This window comes from Pteropus alecto, unplaced genomic scaffold (assembly GCF_000325575.1).
Source record: "Pteropus alecto unplaced genomic scaffold, ASM32557v1 scaffold21, whole genome shotgun sequence".
Lineage (NCBI taxonomy): Eukaryota > Metazoa > Chordata > Mammalia > Chiroptera > Pteropodidae > Pteropus > Pteropus alecto.
The window spans coordinates 21660249-21681011 of NW_006436282.1; the positions used below are offsets into that span (position 1 = coordinate 21660249).

General features: G+C 46.4%; 1 protein-coding gene and 1 pseudogene across 1 annotated transcript in view; both read left to right on the forward strand.

Annotated features, from left to right (window-relative positions):
- MTURN (maturin, neural progenitor differentiation regulator homolog) overlaps positions 1-16150 on the forward strand; it is a 26034-nt gene extending 9884 nt beyond the window's left edge. The window contains exon 3 of the mRNA XM_006912036.3: positions 10886-16150. Coding sequence (XP_006912098.1) covers positions 10886-10996 — 111 coding nt within the window. The 3' untranslated portion in view covers positions 10997-16150. The remainder of the gene's footprint in view (positions 1-10885) is intronic.
- A 779-nt stretch (positions 16151-16929) lies between these two features.
- On the forward strand, positions 16930-17048 carry LOC112479801 (annotated as a pseudogene).
- The last annotated feature ends 3715 nt before the right edge of the window (positions 17049-20763 follow it).

Below are 20763 nucleotides of genomic sequence, written 5' to 3' on the forward strand. Positions count from 1 at the left end.
ACACAGCTGTTTGTTGCAGGATGATAGTTATTTCTAGCATCCCATGAGTGAAGAATCTCTGATTGGGTGGGAAGCAAACCTCCATGAGACAACTGAGTATTCCTGTCCTCATCCGGTAGACTTAAAACCAAAATGCTCGGAAGTGCTCTGAAGGTTTGCTTATAATAGTGAGGCCTATATTTGGGAAACTTCCAGAAGGTTATATAAAGGATGTACCTCCGTGGCTGTGGGTGTGGAGAAGGATGAAATTGGATACTGGTTCTGTTCTTTTCTCTTTTTCTAAACTCTCTTATAGAGAACTTGCTCCCCCGCCCTGCCCCGCCCTGCCCCGCCCCTTAGGATTCAGGAATCTGTATGTTTGCGCCTGTGGCGAGCTGATGGTTTGTCTTCATATTAGCTGAAACACATGTAAAATGAATTTTAGCTAAAAAATATGTAAAATGAATACTCACCCCCATTTTGAAAATTACCTATTGCCCTACATCTTTATTGGAAGGTAAAGTCAGATTACCAATGGCATGACACTTCCCTCGAGTTCAATTTGGTGCCCACCATAAACACTCTTCATGTTCAAGGATATTTGACCTAGAAATTCTGTTTCTTTTGCAAATCTTTTAAAACAGTTATCGGCTTCTCTGCTGAAATGTGCAAGCTTGTCTTTTATTTCTCTGAACATAGTAGGCATGATTGCATAATAGACTATATCCAATATTCCAGTGTTTCAAGGTTTATAAGTCTGTTTTGTTGTCTCTTGTTTTGACTGGTTCTTATTTTTGGCATGGTGTTTCTTTGTGTGTTGGCTTATTTCCCTGTATGCTGGTTATTATATTTGAAAATGTATATATAGGAATAAATTGAGGTCTAAGATGAGGGTACCTTCTCCCAGAGAGGATTTTTATTTGCTGCTGCCAGGGCTTCAGTACCCGATAGGTCTGAGATCACCTCCCAACAATGTAAGACTTGTGGTTCTTGGAACTCGGCCGATGATAAAAAGCCAGGCTGTAGGCCCCGTGTTCCGGTTCGTCCTTGTTCTGAGAGCTGTCTTAGTCCATTCAGGCTTCTAAACAAAATGCCACAGATTGGATGGCTTAGAAACCACAAAAATGTATTTCTCACAGTTCTGGAGCCTGGGAGTCCAAGACCAGAGTGCTGGCAGATTGGGCGTCTGGCGAGGGGCTGCTTCCTAAGCAGACAGCCATCATTTCGCTGTAACTTCACGTGGCAGAAGGAGAGAAAGATATCTCTAGGGTCCGTTTTGTAAGGGTGTTAGCCCCATTTGAGGGCTCTGCCTTCGTAACCTAATGGCCTCCCAAAGCAACCCCCCAATACCGTCACCTCGAGGGTTAGGATTTCAACATGTGAATTGGGGAGCACACAGACAAACCTGAGCAAGGGTTTAGGCCTTTGGGGGTTCCAGCTTAAAAGTAGAGGTGATTTATCCCATTCTGCTCCTTGTGAAGAGCCTGGATTTGACTCTGGTCCCCCTAGCTCTTAGAGTAGGCCAAGAATGCAGTAAAGTTTCTAGCTGTTTTTCTAGGTCAGCAAATACCCTCAGGACAAAAGCAGCTTTTTATGTTAGGTTTACCTCTCTAGGTTCTAATTCTTCAATATATTTAAGAAGGCATTTTTCATATTTAATCCAGCTTTTTTAGTTCTCTGTGAAAGAGTCGGTCCCAGTCATTTAATCCACTATTACAAGAATCGGAATTTCGTTGGCGTATGGCGCTCCGTCTGATTTGCACCATCCGTTCAACCAATTCTTCTTTTTTTTTTTACTTTTTTAAACCTGTTTATCTCATTCGGAACAGATTTTTGACTGAAAAGTACTGGTCTGTTTCACGTTCATTTGCTCAATATCTATTTTCTCAGTACCCAGTAGGCACTTGGCACAACTTACTACTGTGTTCCTAGCACTTGAATCAAACAGATGAAAATCTTCAGACCTCGCAGAGCTGATGTTCCAGTGGCAGGAGAGACAAGATAACTGTACGACATATAATGTGTTCGTGATAACTCACGGAGAGAGGAATTCGTCAGGGAGAGGGAGAAGGAAGTGGCAGAGGCACTGAAATAATTGATTAGGGGAGCAGGGAAAGCTTCGCTCTGAAGGTCACGTTTGAGTAAGACTTGGAGTAAGGCACGAGCCACAAGGAGATCGGGGGAAAAGCTTTCTAGAGAGAACAAATCCGAAGGCCACAGGGTGGGCCATACCGGTGTATAAGGAACAAGATGGGGCTGGTGTGGCCGAGGGGAGGGGACAGGAGGGCGGAGCAAGAGATGAGTCTAAAGAATTTCAGGGGCTCGCAGGTCACCGGAGGACTTGGGCTTTTACTGTGGTGTGATGGGAGCCGCTGGAGGAGGCTGAGCGCAAGAGGGATCTGACTTTTCGTTTTGAAAGCCTCCCTCTGACCTTGAGCATAGGCTCTGAGGGCGTCGGGGGCGGGAGCAGGAGACCAGCAAGGAGGCCGTCGCGGTCATCCAGGTTTCTGAGAAGCGAGGGGGCTAGGACTGGAGTGGTCACAGTGAAGGTGGAATGAAGGGGTCAGATTCTGGAGATGCCTTGAAGGTAGACCCAGCCGGATCACAAGGGGCGTGTGGGAAAAAGAGAGAAGACGAGGGTGATCCAGAGTCCCTCGGCTGGGCAGTGAGGGGTGGCGTTGTCACGTGTGGGGATGGAGGAGGCTGCAGGGGAGAAGGTCGGGGATGATACCGTCAGGAGCTCTGTTGTGGACATGTCAGCGTTTGAAGTGCCTGTCAGGCATCCAGGTAGAGATATCCAGGTAGGCACATTTTTCAGATCTATTGATTCCCCCACATCTTAACCAGAAAAAAAAATGTCTTTTTGCAATTGATACCACTTTGCAGCAGAGTTCCTCCCAGGGGTTTGTTCCATCCATTCACTGCCTGCCACCTGGTTCTCTGTGTGTGGATGTCACCTCTGGTGGCAAGCAAAATACCTGCACGATTGGCTTAACTGGAGAAGGTGAGCTCCTGCCAGAACTCGTTTTGCTGTTTTTTCTTTGCAAAGTCAATGGCTGTATTTTGGCAACCGGGCAGCCATATGTACATGTGGGGGAAACAAATGCAGTCCCTAAAAATCCAGATGCATCACTGAAAACAATAGGGTTGGTTGAATGTTTTCAGTTCAAGCTGCTGCGTGTCATGGAGAGACACACATTCGATTTAATGTCGTGGGGCTTCCTGGGTTCATTAAGCAGAGCCTTACGTGGTGAACAGGAATGATGCTCCCCGGCTGAGGGGGCCCTGAGCTGGTCCAGCGCCCCCTCTGGTGGGGAAGGTTTGTGTGCCGGGCGCCTCTGGCGGGGCCTTTTTGCTCCTCAGAGTGGCACCTGCTCAGGGTTAGTGACCGTGAAGTACACATAGGGCTTTGGGGTTCTGTCAGGATGCGCCCCAGGCGGGATGAGAGGGAGCGTCACAGGCCAGAATGAAGGACTGCTGGAGACCAGTGGGGACATTTTTACCTTCCCCATCTGCACTGAACAGTGCGTTTCTTGCTTCTGCCGCCATTTATGTTTTATATCAGGGAGCGTTGAGTTCAGAAATAAGACACAGGAAAGGGTCTTGTTGCTGTTGTAGTTCAAAGTTTTTATTGAAGTCTCACATAGCCAAGTGCCACAAGGTTGTCAAGCCAGTACACTTCAACACGTCCTTTCCCTGAAAATTTGGAGCAATCCCCTCAATTCGGGCAGCTGCTTTTTGTTTACACTCGGGGAAACCACAGGACGAATATTTTCTCCTCCATCTTAGAACAGCCTTATCCTTGGCTTTGAATCCTTGTTTCTCCCACGGCCAGCCCCTGCCTTGTGCAGTCTCTCCGGAAACAGAAGGACCTATCTGTTGACAGCCTTCTGCTGCCCTTCGGGGCATCAGTCAAGCAGAGTCAGTTAACTTTGCCGAAGCCAGTGCATCCTGCACACACGGGCCAGGCCTGGAGTCGTCTGGCCCTCCTCGGCCATCCTCGTACCCTTCGACATACCAACTTTGTAGGCTTTGCTTTTTCCCGCTTTCTCGTCTGTCGCCCACTGGAACACTCAGCATCACAGTCAGAGTCCACTCTCGCCCAAGGAATCCGTTGCTGGATTTTAAAAGAAATATGTTTATTGCCATCTTTCTCCTTTTTCTTTCTACTTCGTCACATTTTCAACAAAACGCATCTGCCGCTCGTCTGCTGTTTTCCTGAGCACTTCTCTGGAGAGTGAGAGGCAGGATTCAGGGCCCAGCTCTTGCCCTCAAGGGGCTGACCTTGTGGTAGGAGGGACAGCCGCAAAGACGCCCAGAGAGACTCCATGGCACAAGCACGAGCGTCTGTTTTGGTCCAGACACTGCTGCCCACTGCGCAGAGCACACAAAGGACTTCCATTCCCTGCTCTGCTTACTCCATTTTGCTGGTCCTTTGGGGAACTGTTTCCTGAGAGGAGCTTAGTGAGCGTGAGCTTCTGGGTGTGGCTTGTGGTCTTTTTGCCCAGTCACGGGGAATCAGGATGCTGCGGCGGTGAACCCAAGGTCTGTGGGCAGCGATTCAGATCCCAGCTCTGCCACTTGCTGGCTGCGTGACCTTAGCCAAATTACTTAACCTCTCTGTTTCTCAGTTTCTTCATTTGTAAAATGAGGAAACAAATGACAACGGTTACTTTAGGGCTGCTGTGATGATCGAATGACTGGGTACTTAGTGCAGCACATTACACACACTGAGAAGTGAGCAGGACTTAATGAAACCATTTCTAGGACTCTTAGATTCTTGGTGGAGAGAAGAATAAAGTTTGCAGAGTGCTTTCAGCACATGCTGAACAGAAGCGTCTGGCTAACATAAAGGATGTTGAAGAGAGATTGTTGGGCTATTGTAGTCAAAAGTTTATCAGCATTGGTTTGGGCAAAGCAATAGGCATCCATTTAGTAGCTAATCCACTGAACTCACCGCGTCAGTGCTACAGGGAGGGCGAATAGACACTCCCATCCCCCTAGAGGGTCGTATGACCACAGAGCCTCTGGATGGCATTCATTTTCTTCTTTTCTGTTTTCCTCTATATTTTCTATGATGTCACAGAAAACATTTATAATCAGAAACTATGGGTGATATTTATTCTTTTGCTTCTCTCTAAATTTTCTGTGATCTCACAGAAAACATTTATAAACAGAAACTGTGTTGTGTTTTCCGAAACGCTATGTTGTGTGCGGTGTGTCAGAAGCTAGGAGTATCAGCTGTGAGCATGCTCACCGAGGAACGACGTGCTGGGCAGTGGCTCCACGAGGAGGTGGGGCTCGAAGAAATGGCACGATCTAGACATACTCAGAGGGGAGGAGGGCTGGCCAAGAAGAAAGTCCAGAAAGTCTCATCTTGGCCCCTTGGCTCAAGAGTCCTTAGAGATGTCCCCAGGGGGTGCAGGTGGCTCAGTTCTGCCCTGGCCTCTGTCTGGCCCCCATGCTGTGTGGCCTCTAGCAGGTCACTCAACCTCAGTGTCTCCATCTTTAAAATGGGGGTCCTACCTGTTTCTCTGTCTTGTGGATTCTTAGGGAGCTTCAGAATCAAACAGAACGTAAAGTACTGACCTAGCCCACCCACCCTGCTGTGGTTCATCACGACTCCTGGCTCATCACTGCTGTTAGGAAATGGGCAGATCGTGACTCTGGATGCAGCGGGCAGCTTCTGTCCCCGGGAGACCACATTCTGTTCCACTCCAGGGCCTCCTGCTTGAACTTAGTTTTTTTTTTTCTTTCCTTCCTGCTGGAACATCATATGTAAATGGCACATGTATGCAAATGACGGCAGCAAGCAGGCTGTCACTGCCATCTGAGCAGGCAGGTGTATTTGTGTTGTGTGACCAATAATGGCTTCAGAGAGGCCTATCAGTAGCCTGGATGAAATGCGCATCAAAAAATCACCAGATTCCTACAATTTTCTTGTTTAAGCGGCCCTGGATTGATAGTTCCTCGTCATCACACGATTGAGCCAGATAATAAAAGAGTAGCTATGGATCTAAGTAATGGCGATCGTGCCGTTCCTTGTTTTCTTCCATGTTTCCATAGCTTTTATTTAGTGACAACTGACAGACGTCCCCCTGGTTCAAACACAGTTCATGAGGGAAGAGAAGACAGCTTACCATTCCCCTGAGCTGCAGACCCAAACCCTGGCTTCATTTGACCTTTCAGATTCTCTCACCGTTTCGCTTTATTTCCCTGGGGTACTAACTCTCCCTCCTCTTACTGGCACTAGGACATGAGGGTCACGAGGCACCTGTTGCTATGGCAACTTTGTGTGCTGTTCGGTTGCTGTTGCTTTGATGGCCCCACCTGGAGTTAGAGCCCATGGTCCCCCACGTTTCTTCGCTCCGATTGTCGCTGGTCCCCTCCCCGGGGTCGCTGCGAGACTCCATGTTTTTTCCTCTCGAGAAGCAGACGCACTGGCATGAGCAAGATTGATACTGTCAGTTTGCCACTGACAGCTGAGAGCCAAGGGCAGGAAAACCTTTTGTGACCCAGAGAAAGTCCAGTTCTTGCTTCTCCTTGTCTGGTCTGGAGTCTGGAAGAAGAGAAGGAATCCACCTGTGGGAAGCTGCTTGTGGGTCAGAAAGTCCGATAAGAAAAGGTTTTCTGCGTGCATGTGGGTTTTAATAAAGGGCATCGATGTTGACAATTTAAGTTGATTATGGCTTTTATTCTTTGCTCACATTATGAACATTCAAACCCTTGTCTCTTTTCAGAAAGTACAGTGGCCTCTCAAAGTTAGAGTTTACCTTCTACTCCTGCCCATTTGCCATCTTGCCACCTGCCTCTTTTCCCCAGTACCAAGAAGACAGGGACCAGGATCCCAGCATAGGTTTCTTGGTACCACTGGCATTATGGATCATTATGATAAATAGTGGCGAATTCCCCAAATGCTTTAGAGTCTCAGTACTCAGGGTGTAGTTCTGGGACCAGCAGTGTCTCCGTTGTCTGGAAACTTGTTAGAAATGCAGAATCTCGGGTCCTACCTGAGACCCGCTGGATCAAAATCAGCATTTTTGGTTGATCCCCGGGTAAATCATATGCACAGTAAAGCGTGAGGGACGCTGCTTCAAGGAATCCTCTGGAAAGAACTTACGGGGCATTTACCGAAAGCACCGAAGCCCGAGTTGGTTGTCCCTCCAAGGCAGACACCTCTTCCCTTCTATAAGGACACCTTAATCTAACCCACTGCGCTGAACGCATGCCACCTAGGAGACAGCAGACGCTAAATGCCAACTAAGTGGCTTTAGCAAGTTTACACCACTTTCCTGCGAATAATCGATACTCTCTTGAGTCTGCACAGCTTTAATCCTCAAGGGTGGGCATCTCTCCCCTCCCAGCACAATCCCATCTGGATGGGCGGAACCCAGACGTCCTTACATGATCCTAGGGCGTTCGGAGCGAGCTCGGTGGACCGCGGGACCCTGGAGATGCCATCACTCTTGTCCAGAGTGAGCACAGAGACTTTCTTCCTTTAACTGAAAAAATTTCACTGAAATACGAATTAATGATTATAACTATCAGCGGTAATTTAAATATACCAGACAGGATGTCTTGGTCTGTCTCCTTTTCCTTATAAGGACGTGTGGGTGAAGTAAAAGCAAGGACTCCAGGGTTCTCGCCGGTCGGTTCGTACTCCTGTCTCTGATATGTCTTGTTGACTGTTCAAAGTTTGCACGCAGAAGTTAAATTTAGGCCGCCTCGCCGTAGACAAGGATGGCGACGGGGCAGGGACGCTGGATCGTTCGTTACATGTCTGTGTGGCATCCTTTGGAATCCCAGGCAAATTCTAGTGCTGTTTCTGTTCTCTGCATGCTTTCAGATTGTACATACTCGTAAATGTAGACATTAACGTTGCATGTGGAATTTTTTAAAAGGTGCATTACCTGGTAGACAACATTGAAATCTTCAGCTTTACAAACAGCCCTGACAGCTAGAAGGGAATCTCTTGAGTCGCCTGGTGGTTAGGCATATGAAGTTTGCAGTCCGATGGCCTGGGTTCAAATCCCGCCCTGACCTTAACCTCTAACTCTGGGGAAGTCACTCAGCCTCTCTAGGTCTGATCTGTGAAAAGATAATAATAGTACCTACCCCATAGGGTTATTACGAGGACCAAAGGAATTAATATATGCAAAGCTGCTTAAAAGAGTGCCCAGCAGATAGTAACGTAACCAATATGAACTGTTGTTATTAAATCTGAAGTAGGACAGAATTGATCGGTTCAATGGAATGCTGAATGTAAGCCTGACAGTCAAATGAGGAGGCTCGTAGGATTGAGTTTTTTACTTCCCACAGTACCAATGAACACTGAGTGGTCCAAAAGTGAGCCCAGCAGAAGAGAGAGGGGGCCACAGGGCTGAATGAAGGCAGCCCACCGATGCAGCAGTAACTGGGTGACTGAACTGGCTGTGCTTTAAAATGAGAAGCAAGATAAATGACCTAACTAGATAATTCACACGAGGCTACAGTTTGCAGACCATTCCACTTCCACGTTCTCATTTACTCTCCATGGTTTCTCTGGAGGTGGAGCAGGCCAGCGCCCCAAGGAGGCAGCAGAGGCTGCACTGAGGTGCCTTAAAGGTCCAGAAGACCATTGCAAACTTCTCTTCTTTCTTCCTCCCATAAGGACAGGGTGTGAGCAGCTCTCAAAGTAGCATCTGAATATTTCCCACCAAAGGGAAGGGCCTCCCATGTTGCTGATGCCCTTGACCTAGTACTGTTTGCGTTGGAGTCACATCGAAGGTAGGGTAGGGGAGCTAGGAAGGGGAGACGGGGAGAGGGAGGTGATAAAGGTTCAGTGCTTGGCTTGCTAGAACCTCTTCTATAAGCCACCCTAAGCTGAGGAGCGGGAGGGTGCTGAGAGGTTCCCATGGTTTGGGTCCATGAGAATTACTAAGTGTATTATGAAAAAGAATAATCAGTAGCATGTCTCTTTAAGATGGGGTAGAAAATATGCAGATGTGTGCCTCGACTGCACCCTTTTTACCCACGACAGTCATTGCTAATTGACCACGATCTTTCCCACTGAGCCGCAGAATCCTTCTGAACCCAGGGCGCTGAGCAGCCACGACCAATCAGATTTGTTAAGGTAGAGGGAGCCTATTGGCTATTCCTCTTTTAAGGAAGTATCCCTTTAGTGCGATGAGGAGTTACATTTTTTTGAATTAATACATTTTCTTTTGGCAATTAGGTGATTCTGGGGTTGTTGGTAGTGGCAACAATCTTTATATTTTATTAGTCATTTGAATATTACCAGTCTTTTGACACTTTCACTTTGCTGTGCCATTGGGCAGCTTTTTCAAATAAAAATTGAACACCGGAATATTAGTCATCTGTGTTCATTGTAACCAACCATCGTTTCTCTCTCTCGGAGGCAAACACTGTCTTTTATTCCATCCACTAAGATATGGAAGGGAGACAGTAGTGGGAGAAAGGGGCTTCTCCCTTCTCTAAGCACACACGAGATGGGTACAAAATTTTCGGACAGGCCGAGATGTCAACATTGTCCCTTTGAGACAGTTGCCTCACTCGGAGCTCTGAGGGGACAGCACGTGTCTGTAGTTGGCCGTGTCCACCTTGGCAGGCCACATGCATAATAGGACCAATAGCACTAGCAGATGTTTTTGCCCTGGGTGTGTTCATGGGCCTCTGCGAGACCCGCAAGAGCTGTGATTTGAGAACTTCAAAGTGAAGGCATTTTTTTTTTATCAGAACTCTGCTTCTTCGTTCCTCATGTAAGCATGTGGGAGGGAGCTGGAAGGAAGGGGTTGGGGTGGCAGGGCCCTAGGGAGGGAATGCAAAGTAAACAGAACGGTCCACCTTATTTTTAGTGTCTTACTGCAGTTAGTGTTTGGATCATAGGGCCATTCAGTGAAGTTGCCTCAAAGTGATCAACCACGGGGCCACTGTGTGAGAAAGTCCTTTGGCCACGTGCAGACTGTAAATCTCATTGAGGAGCCATGAGATGGATGGATGCCCCGTGATCACAGACAAGGCTGAGGAACGCCCAAGGTCATGGCTTCCTCCGGCACCAGAGCTTTTGTTCACATTGATCTGACCCAGCAAACAGCACGCACAGTTTCTAACCACAAAGACCAGTCGGTGCTTTAAGAAAAGCACTGTGTGTTTATTGTGAATTTCTCTAATGATGATTATGGAGCGTTTGGAAAATACGAAAAAATAAAAAAGAAAACATTTACCCGTAATTACAATGTCGAATATAAAATACCCTTAACATTTGGATGTCCTTCACAGAAATTTGTTTTTCTATACATTTATGTATAAACTTTAAGAAAAATTTGAATCATAATGAAAACTTTTTATCATGTTCTTTTTACACTTACAAGCATATTTTTATATCAGTAGATTATTAAAAATACTGTTTTAAGTGGACAAATAAGATTCCGTCTTATAGATGCACCATAATTTATTTAACCATTTTGTCAAACATTTCGGTAGTTTCTACATTCCTATACGTGTGTTATAAGAAAATCCGGGGAGTGGATTTTTGACATCGCGGTGGGAGAGTCAGCACTGTCCATCGTCCTACCGCTAAATCCCAGATACGTGAGCGTGTGTGCAAAGACATTATATTTTTGTGCATGGGTGGGATGTGGTGCCATGTTTTGATACTTAAAAGTAGAGAATCTCTAAGCTCCCCAGTAAAACCTAGCCCTTTGAGCACCAATCCATTGAAGGATCGATATTTCCTTCTCATACGTGTATAAACACACTGGTGAGGGTAGTGACTCCTGAGGGAAATCCATAGCTACTGTTCTCTAAGTCCTGTCCAGTGCTGTTCAATTTGGATCGGACGGCTTTGGCGGTCTTCCTGCCTGGGGCCCTTTGGTGCTCACAGCTGCTTCTCTTCTCTCCCCTGTAGTTACTGGGGCTTCCGGATGCAGATGACGACGCGTTGGAAGAGTACAGTGCAGACGTGGAAGAGGAGGAACCAGAAGCAGACCACCCCCAAATGGGGGTCAGTCAGCAGTAAACTTGCCAGGGCGCTCATCTGAGAAGGCGAGTGAGCCCCGTGGTACCCGAGGTGGGGTCATGTGCTCCTGGGTTAGCATTTTGCATTAGTACTTCGAAACTGGACGTCTGACTCCCAGCATCTAAATTAAGATGAAATAACCTTTTCAGTGACCACAAAATATCTGGGATGAGCGATGCTCAGAAGTGACCTGAATCTTACTCCCGTTTCAGTGGGTTTCTATGGAGTTGTCTGGTCCCCTTGGCCATTTTGAATTTAGAGTCCATTTCCTGGCTGACAGTTCTCTCTTGAGTTTATGTTGGAGAACTAAACATTCGCTGACTCGAATGTAGAGAACTCTGAATGTATGAAGGATATGTTTTGAGTCCTCACAGGTGACGTGACTGAGGGAAAAAGCATGGCAGAGAAGAAATGCAGTCTGCACTTTTTATGTACCTTGTAAGTGTCGTAAGTGAAAGGTTTTGCTTATAAAGCATGAGTTTTAATATCTAGTCATTAAATTGCACAAGTGCAAATACAAGGGCAGAAAAAGATAATCACTTAGCTTTGGATGAAGAGGGTAAAAGAGGCAAAGAAGCCTTTGTTTCACGTGTGCTGCCATTATCGAGTTACCTAGGTCTGTGGCCACTGGTTCATGGTTAAGTGTAGACATACTTGCATGTTCAGTTATTTTAAAACATGCTAATTCCAAAGCCACTTGTAAAGTCTTAATAGTGGGAAATCTAAATGGGGTGACATAAGTTATCGGTTTCTTTAAAATGTTTATAAACCGTCCCATATATGAAATGAAACATTTACCTTCTCTATTTATAATGAGATGGCAACTTATTAAAATCATGAAAACATCCAGAATCCAAGTGCCACATCAACTTTGAAGCCATAGATAAATTTAATGGGAAAATAAACCAGGATAAAAAAATTTTGAGAATATGATGGAATCCTTCTTTACTTTCTTAATCTGTCTTTTATTCTTTAAAAAAAAAAAAGTCAAGAAAAGGATCCCACTGTACGATTTATGAAAAATTGTAATCAAGTGCTTTGAGGAACCTAATTGTGAATTTTTAAAGCGATACGAAAGTGGGAATCTTTTCATCGTGGGTTCACTTGGTTCAAAGGAGAAGTTTCAGTGATCAGAATTCTCAGACAACTCACAGGAACAACTGTTGTTATCACTTGGCCAACAAATGCTTGTAGGGGAATCCTTTGCATTGCTAACATGGACTGATTTAAAACATGCATTTTCTTGGACTGCTCTGCATCTCTGGTTCTAACAATGTAGGATGCCGAATGCCTCTCTTACTTCACTTGACTAAATGTAGCATCTGGGGTAGGAATGTTTTTAACATGCGTGCTCGTTGTCAGAGTTTTGGATTAAAAATAAAAAGCAGCAGCAGCAGAGGCCACAGAGCTTATGGGAGTCTCGTGTATCGTCCAGGCTTGGTGTAAACCCGATTCTCTCAACATTTTCTGTTTAATTGGTCCTCTGAGGAGCGTGGCTGCACGTGGTCAAACTGTGTACTGCAGTTTTAAGTCAGTGGGTAAAACAATATAGTGATTTCCATTGGTGATTTAGTACCCATGTTTTTTCTTTTCTTGGAAAAACATATTCAAGGTTAATTCCAAGTAAAATGAATTTCCTTCCAAGACGCCCATTAAAACAAACCTTGATATTTTATCCAGTGGGGCAAATATATTCCGTGCTTTGTTCCCTCGCCTCTGTTCTGATGGGCTCTGTACCTGAGCACAGGTGTTTGGGAAGCTGTACCTTCTATAGATAATACTCTGGTTTGGTCACCTTTGATTTAACACAATAGGCCAAAAGAATGACTTCTGGAACTGAAATGATGAAGCTTGACTAGCTTGCTCCATTTAAAGGTAAACCGGAATTTTATACGCAGGGGCTTAAAACCTAAATTCGCATATGTTTGAAAATGAAATGGACATTAATATAAAATGTATTTTATCAAAAAAGTGTTTAGGCTTTGACCGAATGCTTTTCAGAATTATTATGTTAATGTTCTCTATACCCAAACATTGAGCTGAGGTAGGCTCACCAGTTCAGTGGGTTGAGGAGAAACTGGTCTTTTTTCGGCCCCAGGGGTAGGGGACAGCATCGCCGTCTGTTACTTATTTTCATGGCAAAACTCCAAAAGGCATTAGCAAATCGGACCTTTTCCTCTAAAACTCCCTTTCTTGTGTGCGCAGCCCGCCAGTGCTCGCTGACACGTGCACACACGCTCGGGTCGTGAGTGGCACTGAGTTTGCGTAGAGCTTCCCTTCACCCGGTCGGTCAGTGAGTCAGGCAGCCTGTGGTTTCTGTTTCGGAAAAGGTTCCATGGCTGGACCAGTCCTGACTTTAGCAGACATATAAACCCACTTACCAGGAGGCAGCGTTGCACAGGGGGAGGAGAATCGACCCAGGTGGTGAGAGAGATACCTGCGTTCTAGTGCTGACTCTGCCAGTGACCGCGGGACCTTGGGCATGCCACTTAACTTCCCTGAAACGAAGGATGTCTGCCCTTCCTGCTTTAACTACTGTTCTTCCATATCTGCCTTACGATGTGTGTGGGTGTGAAGAGCAACAGTCGAGGAAGCCGTAACGGCGATGAGAAGGAAAGACGTTTTGAATCTCACTGTCGTAGGGTCCTGGCCACAGCAGTACCTGTTTCTGTTGGTCTATGGGGGTCCAAACCCTCTGGGGCCTGATCCTGAGGGGCTGATGAAATTCTCTTCCTTAAGTAGGAGGATAAAGTCAGGCCCTAGAAGATACAGAAAACCTACTTGTCTCAGTTGTACACGCACTGCCCATGGAAGGCATGGTTTTATTTGTACCCTGACTGTGGCTTGGGAAGCGAAATAAGTTTAACTTAACTGAGAGGGGAAAATTTACATGAAGAATAACTGGAAGAGAGTGAAAGATGAGCCATCTCATCTAGTAGAGAGAGAATGCGTGAGGGGTGTGTGTGTGTGTGTGTGTGTGTGTGTGTGTGTGGGTGTGGGTGGGTGTGTGAATAGGGGAGTGATTGCTTGTTGATCGCCGTGGGCCAGCTGTGAAATCATGCTTGTGATAACATTACGAAACCTTGATCCTGGGTTTTGAGTGAATGAATCACAGAGACGTTTTCTGACTACTTGGTGACTTCTCTCTGCCTGGTAATCATACCGAGCAGGCTTCGGGGAATCGGAGAGTGAATGGGGGAGCCAGGGAGGGAGGTGATAGCCCACGCAGTGCCGGCCACCACTCCGGATTCAGTTAACACCGACGTGTCCGCTCCAGTCCCCAGGCTCATGGCAGCATGTGGTCCTTTTTGTTCTTCCATGACTAGGACACAAAAAGTTTCTTCTTTAGGAATTTGCCCTGGGCCCTGGTGCCAGAGTTAGATTTCCAACGGACTTAAATGAAAACCTCTCGTAGTTACGTCATTTTTCACATGTAAGCGGAAACCATTCTCTAGGACAATTGCATCCCTAAATACCGTTTCTGCTTTGTGAGAGCACAAAGTGTGTGGATTTAAGGGAGCTGTGATGCCAGCATGTTAAAATGGAGACATCGGGAAACTGATATGGACAAATCCGATTTCTCATGGGTCGAGAGGCAGGGAGGCGTAGGCGGGACTTAATCTGGGGTGGGACGTGACGAGTAAGGGCGACTGGGAGAGTTAGCGTCAGATCCTTAAAAAAAATAATAAAATAAAAGCCCAGAGGCAGTTATGATGTAAGGTCCAGGAAAACTATTTTCATGGCTGGCTCACCAGGAGCCTGCTTTCCTCAGAGACTGCCCGCATGTGGAGAAGCAAGGCCTGTCCTTGGAGTGGCTTTGAAAATGCCCCCCAGCCAAGGAGACAGTGGGTGTCTCGCAAATCTGGTGGAGTTCTTATCCTGTATGTAAATCAGCTGTCAGCCGTAGAAGGCTGTCTTTCCAAAATGCTGAGAGGTCTGAGAGGGACTGCAGTCACCTGGCAGGCTGACCGTGAACCAAGCTCCATCTCGCCATCGGCTGCAGAGGAGGCCGTGGGTCAGGAGTGCCCCGCCCAAGGGTCAGCGGGCAGAGCCCACCTACTCCACCGAGCTTCAGGGTTGTAGAAGGAGCACAGTTAAAACTCAAGTGGATCACAGATCCGTCTTCCCGATAGTGAGTGCTAACTCCAGACATGCTATTGCCACTTGCTTAATCTTCAGATTACCAGAGAAGCCTACAGTTCTTTTGAATTAAAAACTAATCCTCTTCCGTAAAGATGCAATCCGTTACTTTGGTTTTGGGATACCAGGTATGACATGAAAGGCCAAAGTCTTTTAGATTTTATACAGAGTAATTGTAAAACTTGCCAGGATGCCAGTAGCTTCTGGTGTCCATGGCAACATGGTGTCCATGACAAAATATCTATAGCTCATGTTCATTGGGCAGATTGTTAAATAATATATTTTGTCTTTGATATTTTTATTTAAATTCGGATTACAAAAATAGAAGACCTGTGAACATTTCATATTAGAAAGCCCATCGAAATCACTAAAGCTGTAGAGGCACAAGCAGTTAAAAGCATGCATCAGGCCACATAAAAATATTTAATTTACTGAGAACTGTGTATGCACGTTGCTCAGTACCACAGAGAAAGCTGACAGTCTGTTCTTTATAAAACCACGTTTCCCTGTTTTCTTCTTTTGTTTCATTTCTGTTTAAGATTTATTTTTCCTTTAAGTACCTTCCGACAGCTAGGCAGATGAAGATGTGAAGCAGTACGCTGTACAAATGTCAGCTTTTTAGGGGAGAAAGTAAATCGTCAATTCTAAAAAAAAAAATCACACTATCTGTGAACCAGTTTTCATGTGTGCGTGAAAGCAGTTTGGCCATCTACATGAGAAGCAAAAGCAAGGAACAGTTTTGGGGGCGTTTTTTAGGCAAAAAAAAAAAAAAAATGTTTCATGCAGGGTGTGTATGCTTTCTTTGCCTTTATATTTCTTTTCAAAGAAATCTCTTGTAAATGACAAAACTGTGAAATGGGTTGCCAAAAATTGTTGCCCTTTGTTAGATGCTTCCAGCAGTGTAAATCCTAAACTGAACCTTGTTCACATCTGTTCCGTCCTCCCTCCCCCAAGAGTGAGGATCTCATCCAACGATGTAATTACCATACGCTTGCTATTAAAGAGCCTTCCAGACACGGGTGATGTTTGCCTCTTTATTACTCCCTCCCGCACGGCTGGTCCTAGAGGACACCGAGAAACAAGGGACAAGGGCCATGGCTCGTTTTGTGGTTGCTGAGGCCGGTGATGACGGGATGGCTACGGGGACAGGAGGGAGGACGTGGTTATAGGAACCACTGATACGATTCAAACGTTAATAACCGACGTGCTTTGAGACCTGACCGTATCTCTTCCAATGCTGGAGCTGGTGTTCAGTAATTTTCCACTCCTCAAACTTGTACTTGAGGTTTGTTTCTGAGGACCCTGTTTTTTTCTATCCCAGTAAGGAATCCTTTGTGACACCAGTTAGAAATCTGTGGTCATTCTATGATGGCACTGACACCATCTCCCCACGACTCTCCTCCCAGTTACTGTTATTCAGTAAACAGTGGCGTTTACAAACTAAATCTGGAAGTTGGTGGTCGAAATCCCATTATTTTGTTAAGAGCAAAGTTTCTTTCCACAAGCGAATACGTTTCTATACATTGTTAAGTTGATTGGAGATTGCCTTGCTAGGCACAGCTTAGAGGCCTGTGTGTGTATCTTAGATACCTTCATTTGTGGTTCAGGGGGCATTTGTCAGAGATCGTGCCTGAGGGTTGGGCTGTTTGCAAGCTTCCAAACCCATTCAATCCGAATCTGATCTCAGCTGGATGTTGGCATGATCTTCCCCAGAGAAAGCCTTTCTTATGGTCCCCCTTTGTTACTGTTAGTTGATCACTCTCACAGATACACTTTTTAAAATACAAATTGACATCTACGGCCATGCCCCCCTGAACAAGCCCGATCTCGTCTGATCTCGGAAGCTAAGCAAGGTCGGGCCTGGTTAGTACTTGGATGGGAGACCACCTAGGGAGACCAGGTGCTGTAAGCAGAAAACATTTAAAAAATAAGGCTTGTAAAAGCTGACAAAGTCCTTGCAGCTGTGAGGTCAACCAAGGGTTGCCTCGCCTAAAAAAAATAAACTACAGATTGGCTTCTTTATCTAAGTGAGGGACTGGCTGTCTGAAAGGCCTACATTTCCCCTTGGCCGAGAATCATTCGGAAATCGGTGGACTGGGGAAAAGGTTCAGGTGCAGCCCCCTCCCTGACTGGCTGGGGGAGGGGAGGCGTGTCTTCATTTCCTCATCTGTGAAATGAGTATGGACTCATTTCAGAGTGCCCTCCAGGCACTAGCATTGTGTGTGGGAAGGTATGTTGTCTTGGTTAGCGGGGGTAGGGACAGTGAGAAGCAAAGTTTATAAGGAAAGTACTGTCTCATGAAACTGGGGTTGGATGACCTGCTATTGGCAAAACTGAATTTCTGCGATTTTTCAACCCATCTTCCCTAGGATCCCTTTTAGAAATAAAAGACCTCAGCCAAAATGGTGGGTGTGTTTTATTAGCCCAAATGCTGACATCCTTGAATTCTTTCTCCTGCCTTCCAATACTTCCCTTCTCTCGTTGTGATCAATAATATGGAGTTAAAAGCTACACCAAATTAGTAAAATGTGGGGTGCTTGCTTAGGGCTATAACAAACAATCACGTTTGTTTGAGAAGTGAGTCTCATTTCCATAGTGAAGTCTGACCAGGTGAGACACCTCATTGTCCCCAGTGCTCGTAGACAGGAATGGGTTAAAGTAAAAAAAAAGTAGGCAAAGCAAAACCCTAGGGGCCCAGTGTTTGCACCGAGCCCCAGGGCTGGAACATGCAGCTCCCATGAGCGTGCAGGAAGCTCCTCGTGCGGGAGGCAGATCCTTTTGCCACCGCCCTGCTGAGTTGGGGCGAACATTCCTTTCCCCCTTTGGCAGGCTTGGCCACCCGGCACTTTGCAAAGTCAAGAAATGTGTCCTGAAATAGCCGGCACTATAACTTTTCCTCTCCCGTTCTGTAATAGGCAAATCATTTAAAAATATTTTCTCTATCTCCGGCCCACATTTTTTTTTCCTTTTTGGAGAGAAAACAATGACATTTATAAAAATCTGGGCGAGTTATAATTAGGCAGCCAAAAAAAAAAAAAAAGGTAGGCGTATCCTATTAGGTAACATGTAAAGGAGCAGAGAGACTTTTTCCTTATTTTCTAGGAAAACATGGCAATAGCAATATGGGTGTAGAAACCAGCAGTAAAGTCGGACCTTTGGGATGCTTTTTAATTGGAAGCCTCTAGAGGTCAGCACCGCATAAAGAAAGGGCTTTCCAGTTCTGGCTCGTCTCCTGCCTGTTTCCTTGGAGAGCAGTCCTCCCCAGGGGCGAAAGAGGGGTGAACCAGCCTGGCTGTACCCAGGAGCGAAAGATGTGGAGTCCTCTCCTTATGCATTAACCCTAACATTTGATTTGGATTGTTTGTTGTTTTTCTCTTTTCATCCCTCTTTCTCTACAGTTCTCATATGCCCCTTGTGCATACACTTGTCAACTCAATACACACGACTTATTGAGCAGTCGATGAAGTGTGGCATTTAGCTCACTCTCGAAGGGCTGGGGAGATGCCAAGGAGGAGATGAAGGGTGCGTTGCATCTTTCTCTGTGCAGGGGCCTGATGCTGTGTTCCGAGGCAGCCTGGGCCTTTGGTTGTTAGCCAGCAGCCTTTGCTAAACCCTGCAGCTCCCACCCCAGCTCTGGGGTGCCGTGGGCAGTGCTGGAACCATAGACTTGTACTTGGAACCCAAATCAGGCTCCCTGTGGCCTGCACAGATCAGGAGTGGGTGGGGACGGATTTGAGCATCTGCAGATCTGGCCAGAATTGACGTAGTTGGGAGCCTCTAAAAACTTGGCCGGCGCTCCTGGGTCTCTGGAGTATAAGATGTAGTAGCAACATGCAGGGGTGGCCACAGACTTCATGAGCCCCCGAAGGCCAAGTCCAAACCTAGAGGCAGCCTTGGGAGCTCCCAACTGCTCCCAGAGTTGCCCCAGGATTTCCTTTTAGCCCATCAAGAAACAGGAAGAACCGGGGCAGCAGATTTGTTGAAAGAATTTAGTGACTGGTAAAATGGGGTCCTCGGGCAGGGGCGAGTCTGCAGAAATAACCAGCGCCCCTCCTTTCTGTGCCCTTTTTCCTAGGTCCTGCCCCCTAGCAGCCCTTTACAAGGCCATTGCAGACACTTCTAATAACAGAAGAGGCTATTACAGACTCCTTGCAAAGAAGGGGCTTTTGCCCAAGGTTTCGCTGAAGTAACTGGGAGCAGAAATTCACTCTAGAGCAGGGAAAAAGCTTTCCTAGTCACTCACACCTGATAACGAGCGGTAGAGACGCTGTCACACACCAACAGCTTCGTCTCCACATAGCTCCCTGAACCATCCAGACAGCCGTCCAGCCTGCCTTCCAGCATTTTCCATTCCCACCTCCTGCAGAGGCAGCACATAGCCCCAGGACCCTGTCCCTGCTGCGTCACCCTCCTCCTCATGCTCGTCTTAGTGCAGTGTCTAGAGGGAGTGTGGAAATCGGAGAGCATAGTTCAAAGGCAAATTCAATACACTTTGAAGCTCATCTGTTCGTTGGGATGATCTCTGCCCATGTCACCTCCACAAATGCAGGGAAAGCAAAGCCGACCACATCTGCATCCCATGGGAAGCACTGGGGCCCCAAACCTGCTTTCATTGATTCTGGGATCCAGGGTCATCACTAGATCCCTCGTGACGGGGACACCGGACCCTGGCCTGTGAGCCTGGGCTCACTCGTGAGTGGCTGGCTACAGGCAGAGGTGTCAAACCCCAGGCGCACTGCTTTTCCATTTTCCAAATACTACACGGAGCACAGGAAGGAAAGCAGAAAAGGTGAGTCAAAAAACCAAACCTTTGAACGTGTAAATTCTCCAAAGAACATGAAGCTGCACAGGTTCAGGAAGAGGAGCGGGCAGTCACTTGATGAAGAAAAATTGGTTTTCTGGATATGACTCTTGCTTCCCATATGGCCTTGGTCCTTAAATCTTTAGCTTCTCTTGGTCAGACGTGTCAAGGGCCACTTTGAGCCTCGGTTGCAAGCAGGGGCTATAAAAATACAAACTGTTGTGGAAAATCAACTTTAAATTGGGTCTGGAAAGTGTCAGCGTTTCCGTTTCTGAGTCCAGCACTCCCTGTTATCAGGAATGGAAATCTGGTCATTGAAAAGGACGTGAACCACGTGGTCTCTCCCCAGCCTGCCTTCTCTCCTCTCCCACCTTGCTTGACCCAGAGCACTTTGTAATTCACAGTTCATCCAAATTTCATATGGGGATATAATTACATCCTTTATTAGACAAGACAACTACTTCAGAAGCATGGCCTTCATATTTGCAAGTGGCCTTGGCTTTTCTCTGTACTCAGAGAAAAATCTCTGTCTGGACGATAACTGTCACCTAACCCATGCCATTTACAAGCTGGCTGGTACTGAAATGTCATTTGGCTGAAGAGCGGGTGACATTTGGCGGTAGAGCTAAACTATCCTGATCTCTTTTGATTTCCCTTTCCTTCAAAGATTACTTCTGACCCTGGCCAGCTCCCAGATGACTCCTGGAACTGGTTATAAGAAAGGCTAAGTGAGATCATGGGAGTGATTTGGTGTAAAGCTTTTACCCTGCTGGAAACAAATCAGTGCCCTTCGGATGGTGGGTGGAGGCATCATCTCTATACACCT